Source organism: Elgaria multicarinata, chromosome 22 (assembly GCF_023053635.1).
Source record: "Elgaria multicarinata webbii isolate HBS135686 ecotype San Diego chromosome 22, rElgMul1.1.pri, whole genome shotgun sequence".
In the NCBI taxonomy this organism is placed as follows: Eukaryota; Metazoa; Chordata; class Lepidosauria; order Squamata; family Anguidae; genus Elgaria; species Elgaria multicarinata.
In genome coordinates, this window is record NC_086192.1 from 15236597 (window position 1) to 15251691 (window position 15095).

The following is a 15095-nucleotide window of genomic DNA, read 5'->3' on the forward strand; positions in this document are numbered from 1 at the left end:
ATGAATTTCATGCCAACGGAGTAAAGCTTTCTGTTGTTGTGAGTTGTGCCTCATCTAGAGTATTGTGTCCAGTTCTGGGCTCCACAATTCAAGAAGGACGCAGACAAGCTGGAGCGTGTTCAGAGGAGGGCAACCAGGATGATCAGGGGTCAGGAAACAAAGCCCTATGAGGAGAGACTGAAAGAACTGGGCATGTTTAGCCTGGAGAAGAGAAGACTGAGGGGAGACATGATAGCACTCTTCAAAGACTTGAAAGGTTGTCACACAGAGGAGGGCCAGGATCTCTTCTCGGTCCTCCCACAGTGCAGGACACGGAATAACGGGCTCAAGTTAAAGGAAGCCAGATTCCGGCTGGACATCAGGAAAAACTTCCTGACTGTTAGAGCAGTGCGATGGTGGAATCAGTTACCTAGGGAGGTTGTGGGCTCTCCCACACTAGAGGCCTTCAAGAGGCAGCTGGACAACCCTCTGTCAGGGATGCTTTAGGGTGGATTCCTGCATTGAGCAGGGGGTTGGACTAGATGGCCTTGTAGGCCCCTTCCAACTCTGCTATTCTATGATTCTATGCCCGTCTTTAAGAAGTGATGGGAGTGATAAAACAGCTGATCCTTTTTTCTCCCTTCCAGGCCTTTGCTCAGTTTGACACTGAGGGAGATGGCATGGTGGACGTGGAGGACATGTTGGAGGCTCTCAAGAACTCCAGCGGAGCCAACCTACAAGGAGACCTCAGTCACGTGATCAGGCAGCTGCAGGCTTGTTTGCTCGTTCCAGGTAAGGAAAAGGGAATGGGCAGGAGAGATTTGACACCCCGGGAACTCGGGGACCGCCGCAATGGATTTGGGGATAGGGAGGTGTGCCAAGACACAACCTTGCATATCGGTGCTTCACTGGAAGAGCCGATACTTTGCATGAGGGAAAGTGACAGTCATTCCCTGGAATCTTCAATTCAGTGGCCTTGATAGGCTGGTGGAGACCTTACCCAGAGACCCCGGATCGTTACCATCATTTGGGACATACAGTTTTACGATTTTCATCATTTTTAATTTTTCCCAACAACGTCTAAGCAAACATCACACATCATACAAACACGCATTATGCATACCAACAAAAATACATATAACAACTACAATTACACTAAAGAAACACTTAGGGGTGAGGTTAGGATATATATTTTTCTTCTTCTTTCGCCCTCTTCATGCCAGAAATGCCCCTTAATTTCTCAGTTACCCTTCCACCTAATTTACATACATTAGATTCATAAAATTGTTCCCTTTCCCCCTCTTGATTTAAAGTCCACAAACAAATACATCATTTTTCTCTGTCTCTTTCAAATATTCTATCAAAGGTTTCCATTCCAACATAAATGTGACTGCTCACTTTTCTCTCATTATCGCTGTAAGTTTTGCCATCTCTGCCATTTTCAACATCTTCAACATCCATTCTTCCATTGTCGGTATTGCTGGATCTTTCCAGTTGCAATCTTGCTGCTGTCACTGTATACAAAAACAAATTTCCCCCTTCTCTTTTCTTTGTTTGTCAATTAGTCCAAGTAAGAATGCTTCCGGTTTCATTTCTATATTTGTCTTCAATATTTTTTGAATTAAAGAATGTATCTGAACCCAAAATGTCTTGGCTTTTTTTACAAGTCCACCAAAGATGATAGAAGGTTCCTACCGGGACATACAGTTTTTAAAGAACCTAAGATGGTTTCATGTGAAGTAGAAGCTGACTAACATTTTTCAGATTTTTGAAGCACTAACCAAGCCTCTAAGCAGAAGCGGAACAAAATTGTGTCCCCTTTAAATTTTGTGAACCGCCCAGAGAGCTCCGGCTATTGGGCGGTTTAGAAATGTAATAAATAAATAAATAAATTTCTGGCAAAAAGCTATTATCTAACAGAACTCCAAAACTCAGGGCTAGGAACTTTAAAATGTGAAAGACATGTTTGCCAGAAATTGAGGCTTTTTGTGAAATCAGACAACGCAGAAAACTCTGCTACCAGGGCTTTACAAGGGCTTTTTCAGTTAAGTTCGTCTGTTCAGTTTCTGATAATGGATTGCTTCACAAAAAGGCTAGGCCGTGGTTTGACCATCGGGCCTGTACTTTAACTTCAGGTGTGCCTCCCTGTTTGTTTCCACTCCTCAGGCTCGGATTCCCTCCTCTTACTTCCTTGTTTTGGAAAACCGTAGGTTTGCACATGATTGTAAATTATGGTTGCTGCAAACCAGGAACTGAAGGGGAAATCGGAGGCTGGAATTGTGGTGGTGGTGGAACTCTGCTCAGCTGTGATATTACTCACGGCAAGCCTCAATCTCATCTTAGTGTTTTGAAAGACTTTCAAAACTTGCAAACAAATCAGAGGCTTAAGTTTTAATTTCCTCAACTAAAATATTTATACCTTGCTGTTCCATCCCTAATGGGGTTTTGAAAGCAGTTCCTCATAGAAACATTAAAGCAATCACTATTATGCTGGTTTCAGGCATTGTCCTTATACCCTGTTTCCCCGAAAATAAGACAGTGTCATATATTAATTTTTGCTCCCAAAGATGCGCTAGGTCTCATTTTCAGGGGATGTCTTATTTTTCCATGAAGAAGAATACGGTACACGTTTATTGTTGAACAACAAAAAAAAGGTCTTATTTTCGGGGGGATGCCTTATACTACAGCGAGAGGCAAAACTGGAAGTAGGTCTTATTTTCGGGGGATGTCTTACTTTCGGGGAAACAGGGTAGCACAGTTTATGCAAACTAGGACTCAATTGTGAAATCAGCACGTGAATGGAACAGAACTGCTGATTACTATGTTTGAGGGGGGTGCTTGGATGAACTCATAAACAATAGCTTTTAAGGCATGTGGGCACTTACCAGGACATGCTGCAACAGCACCCTCCCACCCATGTTCCCCAGCAACTGGTGCTCACAGGCTTACTCCCTCGGATACTGGAGGTAGCACATAACCATCAGGGCTAGTAGCCATGGATAGCCTTCTCCTCCAGGAATTTATCCAACCCCCTTTTAGAGCCATCCAAATGGATGGCCATCAATACATCTTGTGGTAAGGAATTCCATAGTTTAACTCTGCGCTGTGTGAAGAAGTCCTTCCTTTAATTTGTCCTGAATCTCCCACCCATCATCTTCATGGGATGACCCCGTCGGGTTCTAGTATTTTGAGAGAGGGAGAAAAATGTCTCCCTGTCCACATTCTCCACACTCTGCATAATTTCGTCCACCTCTATCACGTCTCCCCGTAGCCTCCTTCTTTCCAAGCTAAACAATCCCAGTTGATGTAACCTTCCCTCGTAGGGGAGATGCCCCAGTCCCTTAATCATTTTAGTTGCCCTTTTCTGCACTTTCCCCAGCTCTATAATATCTTTCTTTAGGTGTGGTGATTTAAGAACTGTATCCAGTAAGGAGAATCCAAAAGAGCAAAACGTTACCTATAGATTTGCTGCACTTGCATTTAAATCTAAACCCTTTCACAGGTTTTGCTAAAAGTCTTCGTGCCCCTGGTTCTCCTAATGCAGTTTGAAATCACCTAGGCATTTTCCATTTGGGGTGGGTTTTATCAACTGATTTCATCGCAGCCTATCAAGAGTCAGAGGGGCGGGAAAGAAATATGGCAGCCCCCTCATTTGGTGACCTCCAGCTGGCCTTTGGCCTTGTAGCCTGGGACCTATGTTAGTTGCCGTCCAACACATCTAGAAGGCAATAGATAGGGCACCACACTTCAAGAAGGACGCAGACAAGCAGGAGCATGTTCAGAGGAGGGCAACCAGGATGATCAGGGGTCTGGAAACAAAGCCCTGTGAAGAGAGACTGAAAGAACCGGGCATGTTTAGCCTGGAGAAGAGAAGATTGAGGGGAGACATGAAAGCACTCTTCAAATACTTGGAAGGTTGTCACACAGAGGAGGGCCAGGATCTCTTCTCGATCCTCCCAGAGTGCAGGACACAGAATAATGGGCTCAAGTGGCAGCAGGATTCTGGCTGGACATCAGAAAAAACTTCCTGACTGTTAGAGCAGTCCGACAATGGAACCAGTGACCTAGGGAGGTTGTGGGCTCTCCCACCCTAGAGGCCTTCAAGAGGCAGCTGGACAACCATCTCTCAAGTATGCTGTAGGGTGGATTCCTGCATTGAGCAGGGGGTTGGACTTGATGGCCTTAGAGGCCCCTTCCAACTCTGCTATTCTATGATTGTAGGGTGAGTCTAAAATACGGCATTGCTAATTGGAGCACACAGTTATTCTTTTTCCTTCCTAGTAACGTTTGACTGTAGCGTCCTAAGCAACTCTCCTTCTTTGTCTCAAGGTTTTATAGACATATTTTCAGACTCGAATGATCGCCTTAGCCTTCATGCTTCCATGCTGCTGAGATTCCTACATCGACACCGTATCTCCAGCGCCGTCATCCCATATCCAGTCTTGGAGTATTTCAACAATATTTGCACTATGCGTTCTTCTGTACTCAAGGATTCTTTAGACCGACTCCTCCTGAAAGAAAAGGGTATTGGAATTTATTTGTCTTCTGCTCAGTGACTTATTTCTGCTAGCAATCCTCCAAGGCAGCTTTCAAAATCAGAATGAAACAGCTGGGATTTATTCTTTGGAAATTGTCGCATGGGCCCTTTGGCTGCATTTTTATTCGTCTTCCCCTGATCTTGGCTATTTATGCTTGATCTTCATTGATAATTATGCTTTCGTGGTTGAAATCGGTCTATAATAAAGCCAGCTCATTTGGCTTCTTGATAATAATAATAATAACAACAATAATAATAATTATTTATTTCTTACCCGCCTCTCCCTTTGGATCGAGGCGGGGAACAACATTAGAACAGGAATCAACACATCTTAAAAATTCTTGATTTAACATTGATCGGGATAGGCCTGCCGGAAAAGGCTAGTCTTTAAAGCTGCCTTAAAATCACACAGTGAGTTAATTTTACGAATCTCATCCGGCAGACCATTCTACAATCTGGGGGCGACAGAAGAAAAGGTCCTCTGGGAAACTGATGTCAGACTAGTTTTAGCTGACTGAATTAAGTTCACCCCAGAGGACCTGAGTGTGCGGGGCGGACTATATGGGAGAAGGCAATCCCGCAGGTAACCTGGACCCAAACCATTTAGGGCTTTAAAGGTAATGAGCAACACTTTGTACTTTGCCCGGAAACTAATTGGCAGCCAGTGGAGTGATTTTAATGTTGGAGTAATGTGGTCACCCCTAGATGTACCGGTGACCAACCTGGCTGCCATATTTTGAACTAGTTGAAGTTTCCGAACTAGGTACAAAGGTAGCCCTACGTAGAGCGCATTGCAGAAGTCAAACCTTGAGGTTACCAGCGCGTGCACGACCGTCTTTAGGTCTTCCGACTCTAGGAAGGGGCGCAGCTGGCGTATCAGCCGAAGCTGATAGTAGGCACTCCTGGCCGTCGCATCCATCTGGGCTGTCATTTGGAGCGACGGATCCAGGAGCACCCCCAAACATTTGTTACATCAGTCGCTTCCAGATGGGTTGGAGGAAGCAAATATTTGTATCGAGCACAGACTGTTGGAGATAAACTTCCAGAACTGTTGTTTTGACGGAAGAGGTTTACTCGCCAGTGTACCTTGGCTTACAATCTAAGGCTGATTTGCAGCCTGCAAGGTACTTGACAACATTAAATATTCCCAAATATGGAAGAGCGTTTTCCATGGCCACGCTGAATTCTTTGCCATTAGCTGTCATAGAAAGCCAATTTAAAAGTGTTCCCTGGGCCTTTAGAGTCTGTCCATAGAAACAGTATCTCCTATCTGTCTTGCAATTTCTATAGGATTATGAGAACCCAGACTGGGCCCATTCAGAGGACATCTTAAACCATGGCTTTAACCACGGTAAATAAGGCCTTTTGCTTTATCCACCATGGTTAAAGCCATGGTTTAAGGTGTCTTCTGAACTTTGTTTATGTCCAGGAAGGTCTGATGATTTTTTTTTTTATTATTTCTATACTAATGTGACAGATACTAATATCATGATCACTGTGAAACCACAGCCAAATTCCTTGCTGCAGCTATTAGAACGAGGTCACAGATACTCAGCGAGATTGAGCTGTTTTGATTCTGATCTTGTTAAAGATTATTATTATTATTTGTTTATTCTATTTGTTTACATCTATATACCGCCCCATAGCCGAAGCTCTCTGAGCGTTTTACAAAGATAACGTAATGTTCCATTAATAGAATGCATTTGGTTTAATTTTGGCTCATTTTTTGGTTGCCTGAATGTTTTTTTATGGTCTGTGGACTAGAAATTTAACTACTATTAAGTAATCTACTAAAGATAAACCAACTGACAACACAATCCGAATAGAATTGACTAGCAACCCAAAATATACAATCCGTAGTAGCTGCAATGAAAACAATCATTTGCTTAAACAGCAGGGAAAATGTTACTGTTAACTCTTTGCCTGAAAGATAAATGTATGCAAAGAAATTAAAAAGGGTCTCTGCCCAAAATGGCTCGTGGACTCCCCAGGGCATGAAAACAACCACTTGGCGGGGGACAGAGGGAAAGGCAGAAGTCAATATATTGGTGGCAGTTCTTCTAATTATCCTGTCTTTGTCTCCCTTCTGGTCCTTTTACAGAGTGCCCTAGTGACTTAAACGGAAACCAGGAATTAGACAAACTCAAATCGGTTACGAAGTGTTACACTCACATAGAAACCTCCTCCAATTCGGCTGACATTGACAAAATGACGAACGGAGAGACGTCCTCCTTCTGGCAATCTGATGGGAGTGCTCGGTCACACTGGATACGGTAAGCGAGAGGCTCCCTTCCGTGATGAATGAGCTGCCTACGATATCCAGGGTTAAAATGATTCTCTGTTTGCCAGTCTTTGATGGAGTTAACACAAAACTCCCAAGTGGAACATATTTTTGATGTTAAGCCCAGGATTATGTTGTCTAACCTCACGGTTTGCTGGGTATCCATATGCCAGATATAGGTCCTGTTCAGACAACACACTAAGCCACGGTTAGGCCGCTAACCCTTCTGCAGCAAACGGTTAGTGAGCATGTTTTAACTGTGGTTATGTAGCCACCATGGTTAAGAATGGTTCACACAATATGCTAAGCCATAATGTTTACCCCAAAATGCTTAACCACCATGGCTTTGCAGGTCGTCTGAACAGGGTCATAATGTTGGGAAATGGTTGATGCACGTAAAGTCCAACCTTTTGTAGCCCTGATCTGTTTGGCTATGTGTGAGTAGAGCCAAAAGCATTGATCTGATGCCGGTAAGTTGATCTTAGATAGGATGTAATGTTTACCTTTAGTAGTGGTGTCTCTCGATTAAAGAAATTTTATTTGTTGGGTTATATCTGCATCCAAGACAAAACAAAACATAGCTCTAAAGAAAAAAAAGCCTTACTCGGTGGCTAAGTGTGGGTTGTTGAACTATGGGTTATCGTGTTGTCTGAACCCATCTATGTTAGGAAACCATGCTAGTTAACCATGAAAAACGCAAAGTTTACAATCCAACACAACAAAAAAGGGTTCTCAGGGTGGCTTGTTCGAGAGAAAAAATATGCCACCCTGCAAAAAACGTGCTGGGTTCAGACATCCCGGTAACCCTCAGTTCAACAATTTATAGGGATATAGGAGGAGCCATGCCTGATCAGACCCAGGGTCCGTCTAGTCCAGTGTTCTATTCACACAGTGGCCCACCAGCTGTCTACGGAAAACCCACAATCACGACATGAATGCAACAGCACCCCTCTGCCCATGTTCCCCAGCAGCTGGTATGCATAGCCGTATTGCCTCTGCTACTTGTGGTAGCAAATAGCCATCAGGACTAGTAGCCATTGATGGCCTTCTCCTCCAGGAATTTATCCAACCCACTTTTTAAGCCATCCAAATCACTGGCCATCGCTACATTTTGTGACAGAGAATTCCACAGGGGGCCATGAAGAAAAATAACTGTTTTAAAACACTGGAATAATTGTTCTTCCATGGAGAACAATGCTGAACTAGTTTCCCCCTATCTTTAATGCGATAACCCAGGGTCATCCATTGAAGCTGAATGGTGGGAGACTGAGGGTAGATAAAAGCAAGGAAAGTAGTCACATGGTGCAGGCCTGTGGACTTCTGATGGCCACCAAATTGGATATTATTATTTATTTATTTATTTATTTATTTATTTATTTATTTATTACCTGCCTCTCCCTCTGGATCGAGGTGGGGAACAACACCAAACACAATATAATACGTAAAATTAGTTAAAAGAGCATATAAAAGCTATACAATATTAAAATAACAATCACAGCATCTTAAAATTCTTAGGTTTAAAATTCGTCTGGGTAGGCCTGCTGGAAGAGACTGTCTTAAGCTCAGAGAGAGCATTAAGCTGATGAATCTCCTCCGGCAGGCCATTCCATAGTCTGAGGGCAGCAGAAGAAAAGGTCCTCTGGGTAACAGTTGCCAGCCTAGTTGTGGCTGACTGAAGTAGATTCTTCCCAGAGGACCTGAGTGTGCAGGGAAAGGCGACCCCGCAGGTAGCCTGGACCCAAACCACGTAGGGCTTTAAAGGTAATGACCCACACTTTATACTTTGCCCGGAAGGCCGTTCCCAGTCTGGGATGGCTTTAAATTCATGGAGGGGTAAGGCTGCTAGTCACAATGGCTTTATGTGAAGCCATGGAGCGTGTTCAGAGGAGGGCAACCAGGAAACAAAGCCCTATGAAGAGAGACTGAAAGAACTGGGCAGGTTTAGCCTGGAGAAGAGAAGATTGAGGGGAGACATGAGAGCACTCTTCAAATACTTGAAAGGTTGTCACACAGAGGAGGGCCAGGATCTCTTCTCGATCCTCCCAGAGTGCAGGACACGGAATAACGGAAGCCAGATTCCGGCTGGACATCAGGAAAAACCTCCTGATTGTTAGAGCAGTACAACAGTGGAATCAGTTACCTAGGGAGGTGGTGGGCTCTCCCGCACTAGAGGCCTTCAAGAGGCCACTGGACAACCCTCTGTCAGGGATGCTTTAGGATGGATTCCTGCATTGAGCAGAGGGTTGGACTCGATGGCCTTGTAGGCCCCTTCCAACTCTGCTATTCTACGATTCTATGTTACCTCCAGCACTAGGCACTGTGTGGTTCTTAATACGAGTTGGAGGGTGCTGTGGCACTCCCATCTGGGCACCTGTCTGGCCGCTGTGGGAAGGCATCGCTGGACTAGCGAGGCCTGTGCTCGGATCCAGCGAGCCTCTTCTCACCTCCCCGTAGAAGCATTCTGCTTCCGGAGAAGAACACCAGCCCCACACCAAGCGGCCCGCAACGCCCCCTTTCCTCTTTGCCTCGCAGCTTAAAGATGAAACCGGACGTGATCCTGAGGCACCTCTCGATCGCCGTCGCGGCCAACGACCAGAGCTACATGCCGCAGCAAGTTACCGTAGCGGTTGGAAGGACTGCCAGCAATCTCCAGGAGGTCCGCGATGTTCACATTCCCAGCAATGTTACTGGATACGTGACATTGTTGGAAAACGCTAACATTAGTCAGATGTGTGAGTCAATAACAATACAATTGGTGTTCCTTCTTCTCCCCCCCCCCCTCACCCTTTTTTTAAAGAAAAAATAAATCTATCTTGACTGAATGGCTTGTAAGGTACAGGGAGAAGACCTCAAAAACAGCGTCTTTAGGGTGCCTGGCATTAAATGTATTGGGCAGTGGTCAGCAAATGCCAGCTTCGCTTGCTAGTAGAAGCCATTACTTGTGTCCGTTATTTCTCCTCCCTTCCATGAGTCCCTTGGCATGTGCAGAGATCTCAGGGAAGTCAGGGTGTTGCTGCTTGCTTTAGGGCTTTTGAAAAAGGTCCAGGCAGCTCCTTGGAGATCCCAAAGGGAAGAAGCCGCTGCTCTTGCCCATCCCTCCAGCAAAAACCAAACAGGAAAGGAAAGAAGCTACCCCCTGGAGAAGAAAAGAAAAGGGGGGTGTCTCGTTTTTCTCAATTCTTGTTGGGTTTTTGCAGGAAGTACTCGGAATGTGCTGCGGATACTTTTTATGAAAATCACTTTTGTGTCCTAACCTCTTGGGGCGTATTCTCTGTACAGAAATAACAGCGTTCCAGAGCTGTGTTTCTCGCAAGTCCTCTCTACTCGGGGACTTGGTCCGTTGCTAGAATTATTATACGTGCAAATCGCAAACTTGGAGGGGTTGAGCGCCTTGTCAGTGGGAAATAGAAATCGGTTGGCTGGCTCCTACATGCTCGGTGGACTCGCTACGTGTACAGAAGTGTAAATGTTTGTAAAGTTCAAAGGAAAAGAAAAAAAAATGACCCCAGAATGACCTGACAAGGACCTGTGAGCTCCCAGGATGTACAAAATGTTGAGGTGTCAGTTTGGGTGGGTGGGTGGCAAAGGAAAGGGAGAGGGCAGAGAAGGAATACCTGTGCTCAGGCCTCTTATGGTTTTCAGTAAGTATCCAAGGGTGCTAGGATACACCAACCCCCCACCTCTGCATTATACAGGGATGTTTCAGGATGCAAGAAAGGAAAAAGGACCCCTTTCCCACTTTCCAGAATTCTCTGCCAGAAAGCGGGTTTGACCCCAAAGGTACCTATAAATCAAATGTGTCTAGATAGCCAAAGAAACTGAGCCAAGCCTTGGATTGCAAGTGAAGTTGATCTTCTGCCCTCTGCCGTCAAGATGACCAGTTTGACCCTGATTGTAACTTGAGGCGAGATGAATTGAGGTGTCCCTTCTCTCCGCACAATTCACTGCTAGTTGTGGTGTCACACGCGGAGCTGCAGATATTCACGGCACATCCGGCAGCGGTGCGCCCCGTTAGCTGTTCTTAAATGTGATCGGTTATCAAGAGCTTCTTTTTGCGCGATAGAGCGGTAGAGCTTCCATTTCGGCCCACGGGCAGGAAGAAATGACCCTTGTTTGGTCCTCTTGACAGATGTGCAGATAAACATCAAACGCTGCCTTAGCGACGGGTGCGACACCAGAATCCACGGTCTCAGGGCTGTCGGGTACCAGAGGGTGAAGAAGGGCGGCGTCTCCGTCTGCGATGCCTCCGCGATCTGGTACTGGTCGCTTTTGACCTCCTTGGTCACAGCCTCCATGGAGACCAACCCTGCGATTGTTCACGCCATCCTGCAAAACACTCAGTGAGTGCAGCAATCTCCTGCCCTGTGGCTCTTCTCTAAGCCTTTATAATTTAATATTTATTTATTATTGTGTTTATATCCCACCTTTTTTCCTCCAAGGAACCAAGGCGGCGTACATAACCCTCCTCCTCTCCATGTTATCCTCACAACAACAACCCTGTGAGGTGGGTTGGGCTGAGAGTCTGTGACTGGCCCCAAGTCACCCAGTGGGTTTCCGTGTCCGAGTGGGGACTATTATTATTATTATTATTATTATTTATTTATTTATAAAGCACCATCAATGTACATGGTGCTGTACAGAGTAAAACAGTAAATAGCAAGACTCTGCCGCATAGGCTTACAATCTAATAAAATCATAATGAAACAATAAGGAGGGAGAGAATGCAAACAGGCACAGGGTAGGGTAAAACTCACAGTATAAAGTCAGAACAAAATCAAGTTTTAAAAGCTTTAGGAAAAAGAAAAGTTTTTAGTTGAGCTTTAAAAGCTGCGATTGAACTTGTAGTTCTCAAATGTTCTGGAAGAGCGTTCCAGGCGTAAGGGGCAGCAGAAGAAAATGGACGGAGCCGAGCAAGGGAACCCGGGTCTCCCGGCTCCCAGTCTGACACTTTAGCTGCCACACCACACTGGCTTGTCTTCTACTATATCAAGTGGTCTTGACAGCTAGAAATTCCAGTTAAGCATTTCCTTGCTGATATAACCGTTTCAGCCTTACAGTACATCCAGGCACGTCCATTATTCCAATCTCGTCACGCAGTTCACTTGCAAGAACCAAACCACATACAGAGCAGGCATATCAAGGCTTCTGGCCTTGTTTTCTTAAACCCAGTGTGGCTAACAACAAGCAACCATCCGGAAAAGAATATAACACAATTATTCCGGGGTGCAGGCAAGCCCTACCTTGGCAAATGTCCGCCATTATGTACTTCTGCTGCTGCTGTGTTGTGGGAAACCTCGTCTGTTCTCAACCAAGGCCGTTCTGCAGGGTTTTTTTTATAGTGCAGTTGGACACAAAATGTGCAGTTGGGGGGGAAAAATGTGCAGTTGGAAATCTGATAATGTGCAGTTGAAAAAAGGGGTGAAAAAATAAGACACGTGTTATGTGTAGTGTGTTTGCTAAGAACTCCGCTATAGACAAAGTCAGGGATGGCGTGTAACACAAATTCTATAAGGGTGCAGGTGATGGTGTGACTGATGTTGTTGGGTCCTGTGACAGGGGTGCCTGAATAGATGTGGGGGCAGAGTTGGCCCTTGGGTCTATTGCATGGACTGGTCTCTCTGTCTGTGTCTCTGTCCTGTGTACTGTTGCTGGTTAGCATCTGCTTCAGTTGTCTGGAGGCCAGGACCGCTCTGCCTCCCAAGGCTTGTGAGAGAGAAGTGTCTCTGCTGGGTTGGAGTTCACTGATGATCCGTTGCTGTGGTTTCAATTGGGGGCTGAAGGTGACCATCAGTGGTGTGCTTCTCTTGGCCTGTCGTCCTTCCTGGGTATCCATACGGCCCTGTCGATATGTCTTTAGGTTTAAGGTGCTACTAGTGTTGGTGACCCTCTGTCCAGTCGTGGAAGAGAAATGTGTTCAGCTTGGGCGGGACGGGTGGAGTGTTTGTTCTACACTTGACCTTAGCCAAAAGGCCGAGAAGCGATATTTGGGATGTGGAATTGCAAAATCATTTGAGTTTGGCTTCAAGGTATCCTGAATTTAGAGATAATGGGAGGATATTTGCTTATGCAAAATATCTGGTGGACTTGAATATTCCTAAATTCAGGAAAGCGTTCACTCTGGCCAGGTTTAACGCTCTGCCTTCAGCCCTTTTGGATGGAAGGTTTGGAAATATACCCTACCAAGAATGGGTATGTCCTTGTGAGATGGGTGAAGGGGAAACAGTAGGCCATGTTCTGCTGTATTGTTCCTTTTACCAAGATTTGCGCCAAACATTTATAACCTCTATCTTGCAGCGAACTCCCGGTAGATCAGATGAATATTACATAAAACATCTTCTATCGCAGCCTTTCTCAACCTGGGGCACTCCAGATGTGTTGGACTGCACCTCCCAGAATGCCCCAGCCAGAGCTGGCTGGGGCATTCTGGGAGTTGTAGTCCAACACATCTGGAGCGCCCCAGGTTGAGGAAGGCTGTTCTATCGGATCAGAATCCTCAGGTTACTCTAAGAGTGGCCAGTTTTTGTGCGGCTGCCATAAGCCGACGGAAATTGATGTTGAAGAATTGTATTGCACCTTAGACTTAGTCTGAGACTGCCGTGTTTTTTTGTATTTTATTTATTTATTTAAAATATTTATATCCCGGCCTATATCACTCAGATCTCAGGGCGGCGTACAGATAAAAGCATACAGTATAAAACAATAAATATATACAGTTAAAAACAAATTAAACCATGATCCAAGCATCCAAATATGTATGTATGTATTTTATTGTACGTCGGGTTTTTAAATATTATTATTATTATTATTTATTTATATAGCACCATCAATGTACATGGTGCTGTACAGAGTAAAACAGTAAATAGCATTGACGATGTTTTCTGCTGCGCTGGTCTATGACCGAAATAAACAAACAAGTGTCTGACAGGGCATTTGTGCAGTTGGGAAAACCCGGCCGTTCCGCCTCGTTGCAGTCAGCTTGAGTTTCCTGACAAGATGCTCTCTTTCCTCTTCCTTGTCGTCTAGGAAGGCCCTGCAGCATATGCCGCCGCTCTCTCTGTCGCCAGGTTCCACAGACTTCTCAAGTTTCTTATCTCCAAATGTTCTGGAAGAAGTGGACAGTTTTCTCCTGGGAATTACCAGGTATGATCATAATGGAGCCAGGGTGCAGGAGGAGGAGGAGGAGGAAAAGGTGTTACAAGGATTTAAGTCTGTCCCTCCACACCCCTCTCTGTTTACAAAAAAAAAGAAAAGTGGCTAAGGGGGGGGATGAATGAATGAATAGTTTATTTGTTTGTAGCACAAAGACCATTACAAAATACAGAGTTGCTCACATACAGCAGCACACATTATTTAAAATATTCAAAATATTTGAGGTACAATCCTTTCTCAACCAAGGAGTCAGTCAGTGGGTCGCTCTAGGGGTGCTCCATTTATGTGCAGCACCCACCCTTTGCGATCACGACGATGACATACATGCCAAAGTCACAAGGATAATTTCAGGGATTACATTATAACCTGAAATGCTGGCAGTCAGTATCTGGCACTATCAGATAGGTGGGATCTCTGATGATTGTTTATACAAAACTATTAAATCAAATGGTCCCCCTTGCAATCTACGCAGACTTTGTTAAGAAAGTTATTTCTGATTTTTTGGGGCTGCAGCCGCAAACTTTGCTGCCTTAATTGTGATTGCTTTACTATGGTCCGCCAGCAGATCGCAGATAATGTCTCTAGTGTGCCAACTCGCTCTTGCTAACAATAGTTCTTTTAGCAAACGCTCCCTGATTTCTTTGTACAGAGGGCAACGCAGAAGATAATGCGCTAGGTCTTCGATCTCCCCCGAGCCACAAAAACAGATCCGCTGGGCATGGGGGACTTTTTTATACTTCCCCTCCAAGAAAGCAGAGGGCATTGTCTGAAAACGAAGGGCAGTAAAGGCCTTTCTTAGGGCAGGTTTACTCTGGTTTCTCTTCAGAAGTATAAATCTTTCGCCTTTTACTAAGGGGGGATGTGATAGAACAGGTGTCTCCCAAGTTTTTTGGGCCTGCGGGCACGTCTGGGTGCCGCCACCAAACAGCTCCCGTGGTGGATATGGCTCTTCTTACAATAGCTGCCACGGGGCCCCAGCTAATAAAAACTGAGCTAAAGAGATGGTGATGGGGAAGAGCCAAGTTTCTCTCCCCCATCATCAAATAATATACAATTATTTGTATATTTTATTTCATATACAAATATATTTTATTTGTATATTTTATTTAATAGACAAATAAAACACCAATACCCTGCCTCTAGGCAATA

At 44.9% G+C, this 15095-nt stretch overlaps 1 protein-coding gene across 2 annotated transcripts in view; it reads left to right on the forward strand.

Annotated features, from left to right (window-relative positions):
* The window catches only part of ZZEF1 (zinc finger ZZ-type and EF-hand domain containing 1), an 89955-nt gene that overhangs the window by 7533 nt on the left and 67327 nt on the right, over nucleotides 1-15095 (forward strand). For both annotated transcript variants that reach the window (XM_063146676.1, XM_063146675.1), the window contains 6 exons: nucleotides 627-771; nucleotides 4309-4503; nucleotides 6618-6789; nucleotides 9330-9529; nucleotides 10927-11137; nucleotides 13821-13937. In XM_063146676.1, coding sequence (XP_063002746.1) covers nucleotides 627-771; nucleotides 4309-4503; nucleotides 6618-6789; nucleotides 9330-9529; nucleotides 10927-11137; nucleotides 13821-13937 — 1040 coding nt within the window. The remainder of the gene's footprint in view (nucleotides 1-626; nucleotides 772-4308; nucleotides 4504-6617; nucleotides 6790-9329; nucleotides 9530-10926; nucleotides 11138-13820; nucleotides 13938-15095) is intronic.